Consider the following 13098-nt stretch of genomic DNA (forward strand, 5'->3'; position numbering starts at 1 on the left):
GAGACAAGACAAACAATGATTCTTTTATAGCTGAATATAATTTTTTTGCCTTTGAAGATTTTTTAAAATACATTCAATCTGACAGACCTACATTACATCAGTGTGATTTTACAAATGAAGCTGTTTGCAAAATATAGTACAAAACAACTCTGAATTAGAATTTTTGGAATGAATTTGTCCTGCAATTGGATGGTTTGGTTAATACCTTGTGTTAATTGAGAAAAGGTATGGGTTCCAGTTACCTTTGACCCTGTAGGCTTGAAAGAACTGATAAATAAATTGTTACTACCATTTAAAATGGATGAATAAAAAAATCTGCTTCCCTGCGCATTTTTCAGAATGTTGAATAAAGTATTAACTAAGTAATTTGCTAACTGCTATCCATTTACTGAATCTGCTTAATCCATTTTAGCAGGAGATAACACTCAACACGGTGCCAGTCCATTGCAGGGCACATACATACACAGCAGCACTCACTCACTGAGGCATCGATCAGTTATATAAAAGCCACATGAACAGAGGGAGGCTGGGCAAACTCCACACAAATAGTGACCATGCCGCCATTTGAATTCAGTCACCACTGTCCAACTGTACCACTCATTTCTTTATATGCCTGTGGATATTAATTAAAATATTTATTTTTAAAAAATACTTTATGACATTATATACACATTTTTACATATTTCCAGACATTGATATAATTTTTTTCTGACTCTAAAAAGTACAGGCTTGCATTTCATTCATCTTGGAAATGTTTTATTTCTTTTAAGAACATTTAGTAATTTTTCTTTCAATTCTTCAGTGTTGAACCAGTAAATTATTGGATTTATCATGGGTGGCAAAATAACAGAAAGAATAAGTAATGATGTCAACACATCAAAAGATACTATTAAACGCAGATTTGATAGAATATATACTAACATGATAGGAATGTAATAAACACATACAAAAAGCAGATGAGATAAACATGTTTGAAAGGCTTTTTGTCGCTGCTCCACAGAAGCAATTTTTAACACAATAACCACAATAATAATATATGTACTTATGATGAAACACAATGGACAAAGTAAAGCAAAAAGTGTTTTAGCAGTTCCAAGCTTTCTGTTAAAAGAAGTATCTATGCAGGCTAACACATATACAAGACCATGTTCACAGCAAGCACCCCTGATAATCCGTGAGCTACAATAAGGCAGTTTTGCAGCCTCCAATACCTGATACATATCCGAGCAGAAAACCAGAGCCCACGTTCCTGCAATAATAAGAATCATGCGGAAATTTGTATTTAAAGAGGAATAGTGAAGTGGAAAACATATGGCAATAAGGCGATCATAAGCCAAAATAGCAAGGGAAAAGGATCCCATGTCACCAAAAAAGTGTATAAAGAACATCTGAGAGAAACAGCCCTCAAATGAAATAAAATTCACTGTAAAAATTAGGACAGAAACTACTTGAGGGATAAAAACAGTGTTTAAGCCAATGTCCACTAAAGCTAGGTTACAAATGGAAAAATGCTTAGGAGTATGGAGACTTTTGTCAAAGAAAACTACTAATAAGACTGTACCATTACCTAATAGAGTAATTACATAAACTAAAGAAAAGATTATCACTCGATAAGTCTTTGTTCCAAGTGCATCAGAAGCTGTGAGAAGAAATCCTCCTGTTAATGAGCTATTATTAACGTTGGCATTGGAAGCATTCATTATCAGGATTATTTATAATCTGTAGGAGGAAAAAAGAACAAAATATCACATTTTAAGATAGATAGATAGATAGATAGATAGATAGATAGATAGATAGATAGATAGATAGATAGATAGATAGCAGACGTTATACAATACTGAACAATTATCATTAACATTACTAAATATCTGTAATGGAGGAAAGTGAGAATCGAGAAAATCAATAGGTAAACTTTAAGCTAAAGAAATTTTACATGTTGAAATACTTTAAAAATGTACATTGTGCATTAGTATAGTAAATTTCTCAACCCCAGGTTCTTTTCCAGAAAATTACTTACCACTAATGAATCACATTCAATATGCTGAATTCCTCTTAGTGTATGTATTTTATACTAGGCAGGCTTTTTTAACTGAATCAGGGAGTAAAGGGGCCTCAGGGGTTTTCATTACTTATTAGATGAGTATAATTAATGTTTGCTTTACCTTTAATATTCACAAAGGGCTTTTCTTATCCCAGGATGCTTGTGCACTGTTATAACTAACATCAAAGTTGTATTATTTTGTCTTTAAGGAACATGAATGGCAGATGTAAATCATCATTTAAAACGGCTTGGCAGTGCTAATAACAAATGTGTATTTTACGATATGTAGGCAATTAATTACCTCACTATACCATACAAAATAAATGTTAGTGAGAAAAGCGCTATATAAATGTAAAGAATTATTATTATTATTACTTACTTGAAATAGAAAAAAAGAAATTCAGGAAAGACATTTAAAAAAGAAAAAATGTGGAACATCCTGCTAAAAATTCCTTCTTAAAAATATTCATATAATTACTGAATGATTGACAATATTTTTTAAAACATTGATGGGTACTATATAGCATTTATCTTACTGCCTAAAGGCATGCACTCTTGTCTTGGTAATATGCTGAAAAAAATGGTATATTAAAATGTAAAACGGTACATTTCTATCAATCACCTTCAGCCAGTTTGGGTGAAATTTTGCCCATACTGTGTTCAAGAGATTAAATGTCATTAACTACTATTTCCAAGAGCATGCACTTAAAAAATTCAATTCAGTTTAGTTTTATATAACACTTTTCACAGAGTGTATGCTCAAAATGCTGTGGTAGACCTACAGGTAAAATAGAATTACAAACTTTGCAAATTGCTAATTACATAATGAGTACACATAAAGACAGATTTGTTTATAGGGCAGTAATTGAAACACTTACAGGCCACGTTTGACCTCAAGATGTTTCCTTTCCTGCGGCAGTACTTGCAGGCCTGGCTGTTGGTTTAGACAGAGGCTTGTAACAGGGACGGGTCAAACCACACAGAATCATCTATGATGTGGCTGCAATGTCCCCAGACGGGCTTGGGGTCATTATCAGAGGTGATGAAGTTGCCTGAAAATGCCGAGCTCCTTCAGGGATGAGATATGACTGCCTTCTGGGTGCTGGCACCCCTGAACAGCATGATCTTGAAGTTTTGTAGTGACAGGCCATCCACAGAAAGAGCCTTTCACTCCTGCCTGCAAATGACCCAGGCATGAGGATGACATCAATTGCATATGCAAACATCCACATGTACCACCATAGGCTCCAGCCCCATGTTTGTTAACAGCAGAGTGTCGATCTTGTTTTCCTTCCACTTGAGGGCCAGGATCCCATTTTCACTGGTGATGTAGTCACACATACTGCCAGAGACATCATTCTTCTCCATCTCCTTGAAGAACCTGAATGGAGGCTTGCTTATTCTGTTGTTTGTGGCTGTCCCCGCGTACCTGCAATTCTTTTCTTTGAGTTACCACACCATCTCCAGGCTGGTGAAAAAGTTTTCTCCAAAGATGGCTGTGGTGGTGGAGGAGAACGTGGTGTGGGGCAGGATGGTGACTATCTGGTTGGTGGCACCTGTGGCTTTTTGTTCAGGTGTGAGGGGGACACAGTGAGCCTCCAGCATAGTCTTTCCCTGGTATATCACACTATCATGAGTAAAGCCATTCTCAGAAACCCTGGCAAACAACTTGAAGCCCCATTTGTCTGGCTTGTTCTTGATGTACTGCCTCAGGTTGCCAGCTGTCTTTCGTTTGTAGGTAACCATGACCTAATCCACAGACTGCTTGGGAGTCCATGGCTCACTCCTGAAGGCAATAATCATGTGGCTCATCAGTGGTCATATCTTGAAGAATCGGTTGATGGTGCCAGGGATCTGAGTGGAAAAGCCTCTTCATCAGCCTGAACCTCTTAGATGACATGAGTTTTACGACTTGAGGGGAGGCTGGTTTCCATTGTCCAGAAGTCATCAAAAGAGGGCAGCTCACCAATCCCCATGTACAGCAGGATAGTCACAAAAATCTTCATCTTGTTTTCAGTGGTGGTGAAGGTGGGGTTGAAGTCCTTCTGGGTTGCAAGTAAGTTGGTCTGGTACGTTATTTGCTTGATGAGGTGGGGGCCAAAGTACCTGCTGAACTATTTGAATGGAGCCTCAGTGAAGTCAGTTAGGAGAATGCTGGTACTCAGACATGGCTGGGTTATCCAGGTCATCCTTCTACCAGGTGGTAAGCCTGGCTGCTGGCTTCCTCTTCTTGGTGGGTGTCTTGGCTTGTGTTGCTGGCTGGCCTTTGTCCTCATCCTCGTCATCATTGTCGTCCTCATCCTCATAAACCTCAATTACAGGCCACATGCACTTCCTCTTGGCAGAGGGCCCATGTCATTTGGGACTGGGCAGTATAGGTTGTGGGTGGATGGGATGAAATCAGGATTTGCTACGTTGTTATGTTGTTGTCTTCCACTTCTGAGCCATTATCATCATTAATGGCGGGGTGGGCTGACACAACAACAATCTCCATCTTAAATTCTATAAAACAGCTGAGTAGACAGCTGTAAAAGAAAAAAGAATATGTTTTTGAGTCAATATCAAGCCCACTTTGTGTTATTTGTGAAGGAAAAACAGTAACAGTGAAGTGAATATCTATTGAAAATGAAGAATATTAACATATAAATTGTAAATACTGTATATAATATAAATGACATACACATTGTAAATATATGAAAAGAAGTGAAAAATAGCATTACAAGCATTGGTAGTACCATGTATTTTTTCTTATAATTCAATCAGAAAAACTAAATAAATCACAAATATTGAATTACTAAATCAATTTTAGCAGTAATAAAACTCACAATAAAAATAAACACCAATATATGCCATTTAAGAATAATAAAAAACTGTTATAAGGTCATAAAACTGTCCAAAGTCACACATACTTTACTATTTATAGCCAAAAATTTCTACAAATGGGTTCAATTTCTCAGTGGATTGCTGTATACTGTAATGTTATTCAGACCTTTGGGAATATTGAATGCACTACTCAGTACTATGTTCCTACATTAAAATGTGCTATTTTCAAAAATATACCCTAAGTATGCCTTATTAGATGTATCAGGCACATGTTTAAAAATTGACTTATTGTCACTTGTGGTAGTCTTGGGTGAATGCAGTGTATGATCAAATATATCTTACCATTTTTAATGCCAAAAATTTCACTAATTTCTAGAAATTTTATGCAAACCAAAACCTATCTCAACATTTAACACAACTATTCAACCATATAATGTATGAGTTTTATCACCTTATCATTGTAAGTTCTGATGTTATGACCATAGGTGTGGGAGTAGGTGGGGGTGAACACGAATTCCAAAGTTTGAAATGCTCAGATGCCATGATGTCACTAACTGTAATGTAGCCTGATCTTCGCTGATTGTCTCAGAGAAATCCATGTGGTTCTACGACCTCACGGAGTCACAAAGTCAGCATCATCTATTGAGATAATAAAATCAACAAGCTAATTAAAAGAGCAGGCTCAGTTATTGAACACAGTCTGGACCCCCTGGAGGTAGTGGCAAAGTGGATAATTAAAACAAAACTGATTGCCATTATGAATAATGCTGCAAATCCTCTCTCTAACACCCTAACACTGAGTACTTTTAGCCAACGAATTACTGAGCAGAAGTGTGTCAAGAACTGCTACCAGGGTTCCTTTATACCATAATTCCTCATTGTGACTGTGACAGCTAAGTCAAAAGCACAAAGTACCACAATAAGATACCAAAAAGAGAAATTTAATAGAGCAGGGTTATTAATGGTTGATAATTAATGTATTACTTATATTTTTATAAAAATGATTGTAGAAGTTCTGTTTTTTTTTCATTTCTTTCTCTGGCCAAGCACAAAGAAATACTTTAGCACTGATAAGGGCAATATCACAAAATATTTGAATTTGTAAATTTAAGAGATGCAAGCAGGTAAAATACAAAAGCAGCTATAAACAAACAAATAAAACTGATGGATACGTTAAAAATTGCATATTATAATAGATAATCAAAACCTTCAGTTTTTCTCCTTCATAGGCAAAAAAAATGTTTCCAACAGACTTCTAATGTGACTTTTATATTTCTGAAAATCTACCTGTTACTCTGTGATTCAAATGCCTGAGAAAAAATGTAAAGAATTTCAAATTTCTATATTGTTGTAAACCAAACTGGTAATCTGCTAAATATATTGACAGTGATGGCTGATGTGATTCTGCAGAATTTACTGGATGCTAAACGTTAGTTACATAAGGCAGAAGCTATACTGAATTACCAGAGATGTCTCAGTTTCCGTGCAATGCAAAATTGAGGCTGTTGGATGGGATTGGGGTTTTTTTTTTGGTTGATTTCTATCTGATGTAAAATGTTGAGGTTGCACTTAATAAAGACCAATCCTCTATTACTACAGTAAGTGGGGCGGAGTGGTGGCTCTGAGGCTAAGGATCTGGTATCCAGAAGGTTGCTGGTTCGAATCCCTGTCACTGCCAAAAGAGATCCTACTCTGCTGGGCCCTTGAGCAAGACCCTTAACCTGTAATTGCTCCAGGGGCGTTGTACAATGGCTGACCCTGCACTCTAACCCCAAGGGGTATGCGAAAACTAACAAATTTCTAATACGAGAAATCGTATAAGACGAAATAAAGAACAAAAAAAAAAGTCCATAATCGTAGGTGCATGGTCACTAGTGAGCCTCGGTTAGGATCCTAGCTTTGGATCAGCTCATGAAATAAAATGTGGCAGATGGTGTTTCCACTGATTCTAGGCGAGTGGTGTGAGGTTTGACTAACAGGAATATATTCAAGGTCAGGGTGGAGTGTGCAGAGCTATTGAAGACACAGAGGGTGAGTTTAGTCTCAAAGGCACAAATTGTTCCTTTTAAGGGACAACTACTGCCAGTGTTGCCCAGGGCTTGAAATCAATTCTGCTTTCATTAGAATATGATATAATTGTTTGAGCAATGAAGTGAAATTTTGTTTTTCCATGTCCTGTTTAAATACTAACAATTTGCAACAGCAGATGAAGTGTGTGATTTCATATTCATATCAAATAAAAATTAATTAAGCTTAGCAATGTTTGCATTTGATTTTCTTAGTTAGAAAATACATTTTCAGTAACAAAACTCACTGTTAAGTTGGGCCAGGTCAGTTTAAACCACTTTATCAATCTGTTGTGTGTATGACAGTACACATTAATTTTTTGTGAGAGGAAAAGGTCATGGAAACGAAAACATGTAACAAGAAAGGCACTGAATGTAACCAAAAGGACAGGACAACCAAGTGCCATGTTAAAGGGAAGAATGGGAAACAAGAACAAACTGAAGTCAAGTTGAAAACTAAATTGTACCTCACTACTTGTTTTTGAAAACACCTTTGAACACAAAGATTGTTTAGAGGGATAGACCAGTACGATTGCAGAATCACATGATCTCAGATGCTGTCACATAAAAATATAACATTGAATTACAGTACTTACCTTTGAATATAAATAACTTAAAGGACCAAAAAATGATAAAAATGAATTTCTTACCACACAATAATAGCAATAGAAGAACAAAACACACACGAAATGACCTCAAAAACCACAAAAGATAATAATACATATATAACATTTATAACACAATGAGGTAGTGCTTTTCAGTATGTATTACATGGTACTTCATTCGTCAACCAGGCAAAATGTAGGCATTCCAGAAGCTCAATGATATTACAACAACAAACATCCTCCCACCCAGTACCAGAGGACACACAAAATTTCTACACAGAGAAATTTTAGACCTGGCTAGGCTCAATAAAAACAAGCAGTCACCATGAAATGTGGGGTATTATTATTGTGTATTGCATTATGTATGAAGGAGCCTCAGCAGCGCTAAAAGTGAAATCAGTGGTCACTTCTCATAGTATTCATCAACACAGGAAATAAAGTGAAATGTGTAGGTAAAGTTTAAAAGGCGTATCAAGTTTATCCAATATGTTGTCAGAAATAGATTTACATGCGATAATTGTTTTACACTAATTACACAAAAATAAAATAGGTGGTTTTTTCCTTGACCAAAATAAATGACAAAGGGCCATTGCAGAGAGAAAGTCAGTCTTTATTGACCATTAATAAACAAGTTGTTGTGTCACTCTGGTACAAAGAAGGCTTTCGTCTGCTATGTAGCATGACGTCTATAGCTAACATTTTACAGCACATTTTCTTACTGTGTAGAAGTTACTGCAGTATTGCTTCTCCTCCACTTAACTTTTTTCTTTACTTCATGTACTTTTTAATTCACTACTCTAATCGCAGAACCATAAAAAACTGGAACCCCACCCAGGGCTTGTTCCTACTTTGCACATGATACTAAGGGTGAGGCCCCCTCTACCTGCAACTCTTCATTACTGTAATCAAACCATTTTTGCTGATTAACGTATTATCATTCTTCTACAACTGGCTGTTCTGTTTTTCTGCATAAAAGTGTTATTATAAATTCTATGTTTAATTGTGTGATTTGCTTCTGATATGGACTGATTTCACCCAAGTGCCCTGAAATGAATATGCAGATTAGAAAATTGGCGAATGGAAGGATAAGTTTCACTACATTAGTTGTAGCTGCATTTGTGAGGGTTTCCAAATAGACAACCACTCCAGCAATAGCTCCAAAGCTGTGTCTTCTTTTAAAAGATTTCAGTAAAATTCAAAGCAAACCGTTTACACAAAAATAAATCAAAAAAGATCATAATACACCCAAAAAGGGGGAAAAGGGAAATTTATGGTATTCTGCTTGAGGATTAAGGATCTAGGTTACATTTCTTAATTTTGTTATGTGTTATCTTATTCACCACACCATGTACATAAAGAACTTTACATAACATAACATTACAGTGAGAAAACAATATGCCTTTGATGCATATCTAACTGTTCAATCTAAGGGCTGTTCTACTGTCACAGTTAATATTACGAACATTTCATTTTCTGTAACTTACAGGGGGATGAACTGAATCTCTCACTATCTATCAAGTTCAAAAACTAAACAAACTAAGGTAAATTTACCATTAATATTAGCTTATCAGATTTGGCTCTTACATTAGTGCTGGTTTTAACAGGTTTTCAAATTATCTTATGCAACTTCATTGAAAATGACAAGACAAATCTCACATAAAGAGCTACATACTTATCACATCTTGAATTATAAGGAAATCAACCAATAATGTACCAATATCTTCTATCCAAACTTTTCCAGGACCCACTTGTGGTAAAGATAGGTCTGCAGCTGATTGTTGCCTTTTAAATAATCTGCAGACTTGCATCTTCAGGTGGGGTCGTGGTAGCGGGGCGAGAGCGGTTCCCGTGCACAATGCGGGAGCTGATGGTCCTGCACTTAGTGCACAGGTGAAGGATCACCCGCAGCCCTAATTGGCGCCAGGAGTTGCTGATTTTCGCAACTGTGCCACGTCCCCATTTTAAAGAGGGAAGCATGAGTGCAGGAAGAATAAAAGAGAAAATTAAAAAAAAGATCAGAGGAAAACAGACTGGCCAGTGATCATGAAAGGGAAATGGAAAACAGGCAGAGATGGAGAGAGAGAGCGCCCAAGCTTATCGAGTGAGGCAGGTGGTGTGAAGTGAGGCTCAGGGCCATGGAAAGCGGAGGCGGTGATAGGGGCGCTCCTAATGAGCACTTTATTGGGAGTAGGAGCGGCCTGAGTGATGGAGTCTCCCTGCAAGGGATGAGGGTGAGTGGCAGGAGACATGAGTGGGGCTCGTCAGGTTGCCCTGCAGACGCCGAAGGAAGGGCGATAGGGAACAGGGCCCAGTTACAAAAGTTGACTGCAGCTGTTGGTGGGTGTCTCTTTACACTGCAAGGTTCAAACGGGAAAAGTGGAGGAGTTTTTAAAGGGAAGCATTGGGGCTCACTGTTTTTATAGTCTGTCCCTGGCTATTTAACCTCATCATTTTAATGGATTTATTAACTGCATGTTTAACCTCCACCGTGCACTTTATTTTATGGATTATTTATAGATATTTTGAAGCACTGCACTTTTTTCAACACTTTGAGTTTTTTAATAAAAGCACTTGTACTTTTTCACCATCCACTTGCTTGGTGTGTCTGTCCTCATCTGCTCAGCTCATCCTGGTCATGACCAATGATGGTGTCGGGTTTAAGAGACTCCCAAAAACAAAGAGATAGCGACGAGCCAACCCGCACAGACACATCACTTTAATTATTACATAATTATAGTTTATTTGACCATGTCCTGACAACAACAGGCACAAGGCAGAATACGAGTTGTAGGTTGTCATACTATATTTACTCACAGAGGGCAACATATAGTAGGACCACCAGTAATCTAAAACACACATCTTTGGAATGTGGAAGGAAACTGGTGTACTTGGAGAAAAGCAATATGGATATTGGTAGAATGTGCGTTCAACACAGGCACTCACTCAGCTAAGAATTCAACCTGTAGTCAGATCAGCAGCACTAATCCTTGTGCCACTGTGCTGTCCTTTCATAAATGATTTCCCAGTGTATCATTTTTGTGCCTTCATTAGGTTAAAGTGAAAATGATGACATGCTAACAACTGGCAAAAATCATACACAGTTCTTTTAAGTTAAAAAGCATCACAAAAAGCAAGGGACCATACAATGTACAGTAATTATTATGTTGTAAATGTGTTGTCCTAGCAGTCTCATTTTTATCATTTTCCTTTTCCTTTCTACCAGGTAGGTTATTTAGCAGTTTATGCAAATATTTTATTCTTTAAACCTGTGTGTAACCACACATATTCTCTGTTTCTCTCTATTAAAATTCAAATCACTTATTAGTCAATTAGCATTTATTAAAACCTTGTTGATATTTTAATAACATTTGTTAACACTTTTAAATTTCAATGAATTAATGTGCTTTTGTGTAACAAATTAGGCTATGTCTAACAATCCTTTTGCTTAGCTTCAAAGGAATTCTGCCTCACAATTTATTAAAATCTTCACATCTGAGCAATTTCACAATATATGCTGTACATACCACAAATAGTCCTTTATAGAATATAGAAGTTAAAGTCCTAAATCATAAAAGTACAGGACAAGCACTGCTGTACACATCTTTAAGTAAAGATGCCCCATTATACTTGACCGTGTAACCAGAGCTCAGCCAGTGCACACGACAAACCTCTAATAACTGTTCTGTGAACCTGGTGTTTGTAAGGAATAGTAACCATTTAACAGTGAACAGAAATTCTTTAAAATAATTTGTCATCACTGGATTCAGTGGAATTTTAGGTTTTATTTGTTATACAGTTTTTCAACCACAAAATGAGCATGGGGATATGGAAATGTAATGTCTCACCTGGAATAGTATTTTATGGAAGTAAACAGCAGACAACCTACAGGAAAAATAAGCCTACAATAGACTTAATGAACAACAGTTAGTGGTGAGAAGTGTGTCAAGAGGATTCACTCTAATTAGACATCTGTGTTACACAGGAGAGGAGCAGTTAAAGTCCATCAAACAATTCTTTGTCTGACTAAGCTCTTCTAATTACAGAACTGTGGCAGCAATATGCTTGAGGTGACAACACCGATTTATTAAATGCTACATTCAAGTACAGACACAAACTCAGCCATACAGAACACATTCAGAGTTACTAGATTTGATGACCACACTGAGAATCTAATCCAGGAGTATTCTCTGGAGGGTACATACACCTGGAGAAGTGGAGGTTTTACTTGTACCTGCAGCTAAAATCCAAATTCTTCCACACACTCCACAAATGGTGAAAGAATAACAAAAAAAAATCATCCAGTCTTTATAGAACAACTCCTTAAACATAACTTTTAATGTTTAATTGACTTTCCACACAGAAGCAACAATAGAGACAAGTTATCAAAACAATAATCTCAGGTCTATAATGGTGTGGTCAGGGAATAAGTAAACTTGTTGTTTTTTTTGTGAATTTCTTAACTCTTCACCAATTTTCAAACGACAGATTTCAAGCTGTTTTTGCAACAGGAGCATGATGTGGTATACTGCTCTTGTTATGACTAAATTCAAATTATGCTTATCAAGATTAGTTCAGTAGTCAATCTATTTCCAGTCTCTTCTACTTTCTTTTAATGTAAAATTCTAGCAAGATCAGATCAAATCAGTATAAACTGGGACATTTTATCCCACTTTCAGTTTAACTTCCTTCCATTTCTTGTAGTCTGTCTTTGGCAAGGATATTTAATAACCATGTTTCTTTGTGTCATAAATCATTTGACTTTAAATAACATGTTCTTGCGTATAATCTGATTACTTTTATCCGTGTATATACAGTACTATTTTAAAGCCCAGTAATCAAACGCGTCATCTGGAAGAGCTAGAGTATTAAGTGCGAGGCAGGAAGGCACACTAGAGAAAGACCATCACAAGACCCACTTAGGCAAACGTACCAGTCAATCTAACACATGCACTATATCTTTGGAATACTGAAGGAAACCATTTTTTCCAAGCAGATTTGCAGTTTCTATACAAAAGTGACTGGACACAAGACATGAACTCACAAAATTAGATCCACAAGGCAGTAGCTATAATACCACCCTGCCTCCCAAACTTTAAACTTGTAACCTAAATAAATATGTGGGTCTTGGGATACATTGTTCCAGACGTATAGCAATTCTGCAGATATTACTGAATACATAAAACCCCAAAATTATTACTTTCAATTACCCTAAATATTTGCATTATAATAATTATTATGTATTTCCTCCTCATTATAATTATTTACTAAGCAGATGGCTCAAAAAAAATCTGCAAAATGTCTTTAGCAGAAATTTACTAAGTTAATTTTAAATGAGGTACAAGAGTATAGGTTAGTTCCATGGGCAGATTAAAAATATCAGTCTTTATAAAAAAAATTCAGCTGGTGGACAATAGAGATGATGTGTGCAACCTGACTTAATACATTGTACTACCTGAATTTTGGAAGAAGGAACAAGCAGTCAAGAAGAATGTTTTGCAATAAACTAAACTGAGTCTCTCTTTTTTCCAATTTATACTTGCCCAGAATTATAATACGGGTGATC

At 36.5% G+C, this 13098-nt stretch overlaps 1 protein-coding gene across 1 annotated transcript; it reads right to left on the reverse strand.

The window, feature by feature from the left end:
- Positions 1-740: 740 nt before the first annotated feature.
- Positions 741-1700, reverse strand: LOC114651000 (olfactory receptor 8H1-like). The gene has a single exon (XM_028800954.2). It carries the CDS (start codon positions 1698-1700, stop codon positions 741-743), a length of 960 nt encoding a protein of 319 aa, XP_028656787.2.
- Between the last annotated feature and the right edge of the window lie 11398 nt (positions 1701-13098).

The sequence above is a fragment of the Erpetoichthys calabaricus genome, chromosome 4, assembly GCF_900747795.2.
Source record: "Erpetoichthys calabaricus chromosome 4, fErpCal1.3, whole genome shotgun sequence".
In the NCBI taxonomy this organism is placed as follows: domain Eukaryota; kingdom Metazoa; phylum Chordata; class Cladistia; order Polypteriformes; family Polypteridae; genus Erpetoichthys; species Erpetoichthys calabaricus.

Excerpts from the sequence above, each read along its gene's own strand:
- LOC114651000 (XM_028800954.2), bottom strand. The coding sequence starts at position 1,700 with ATGAATGCTTCCAATGCCAACGTTAATAATAGCTCATTAACAGGAGGA.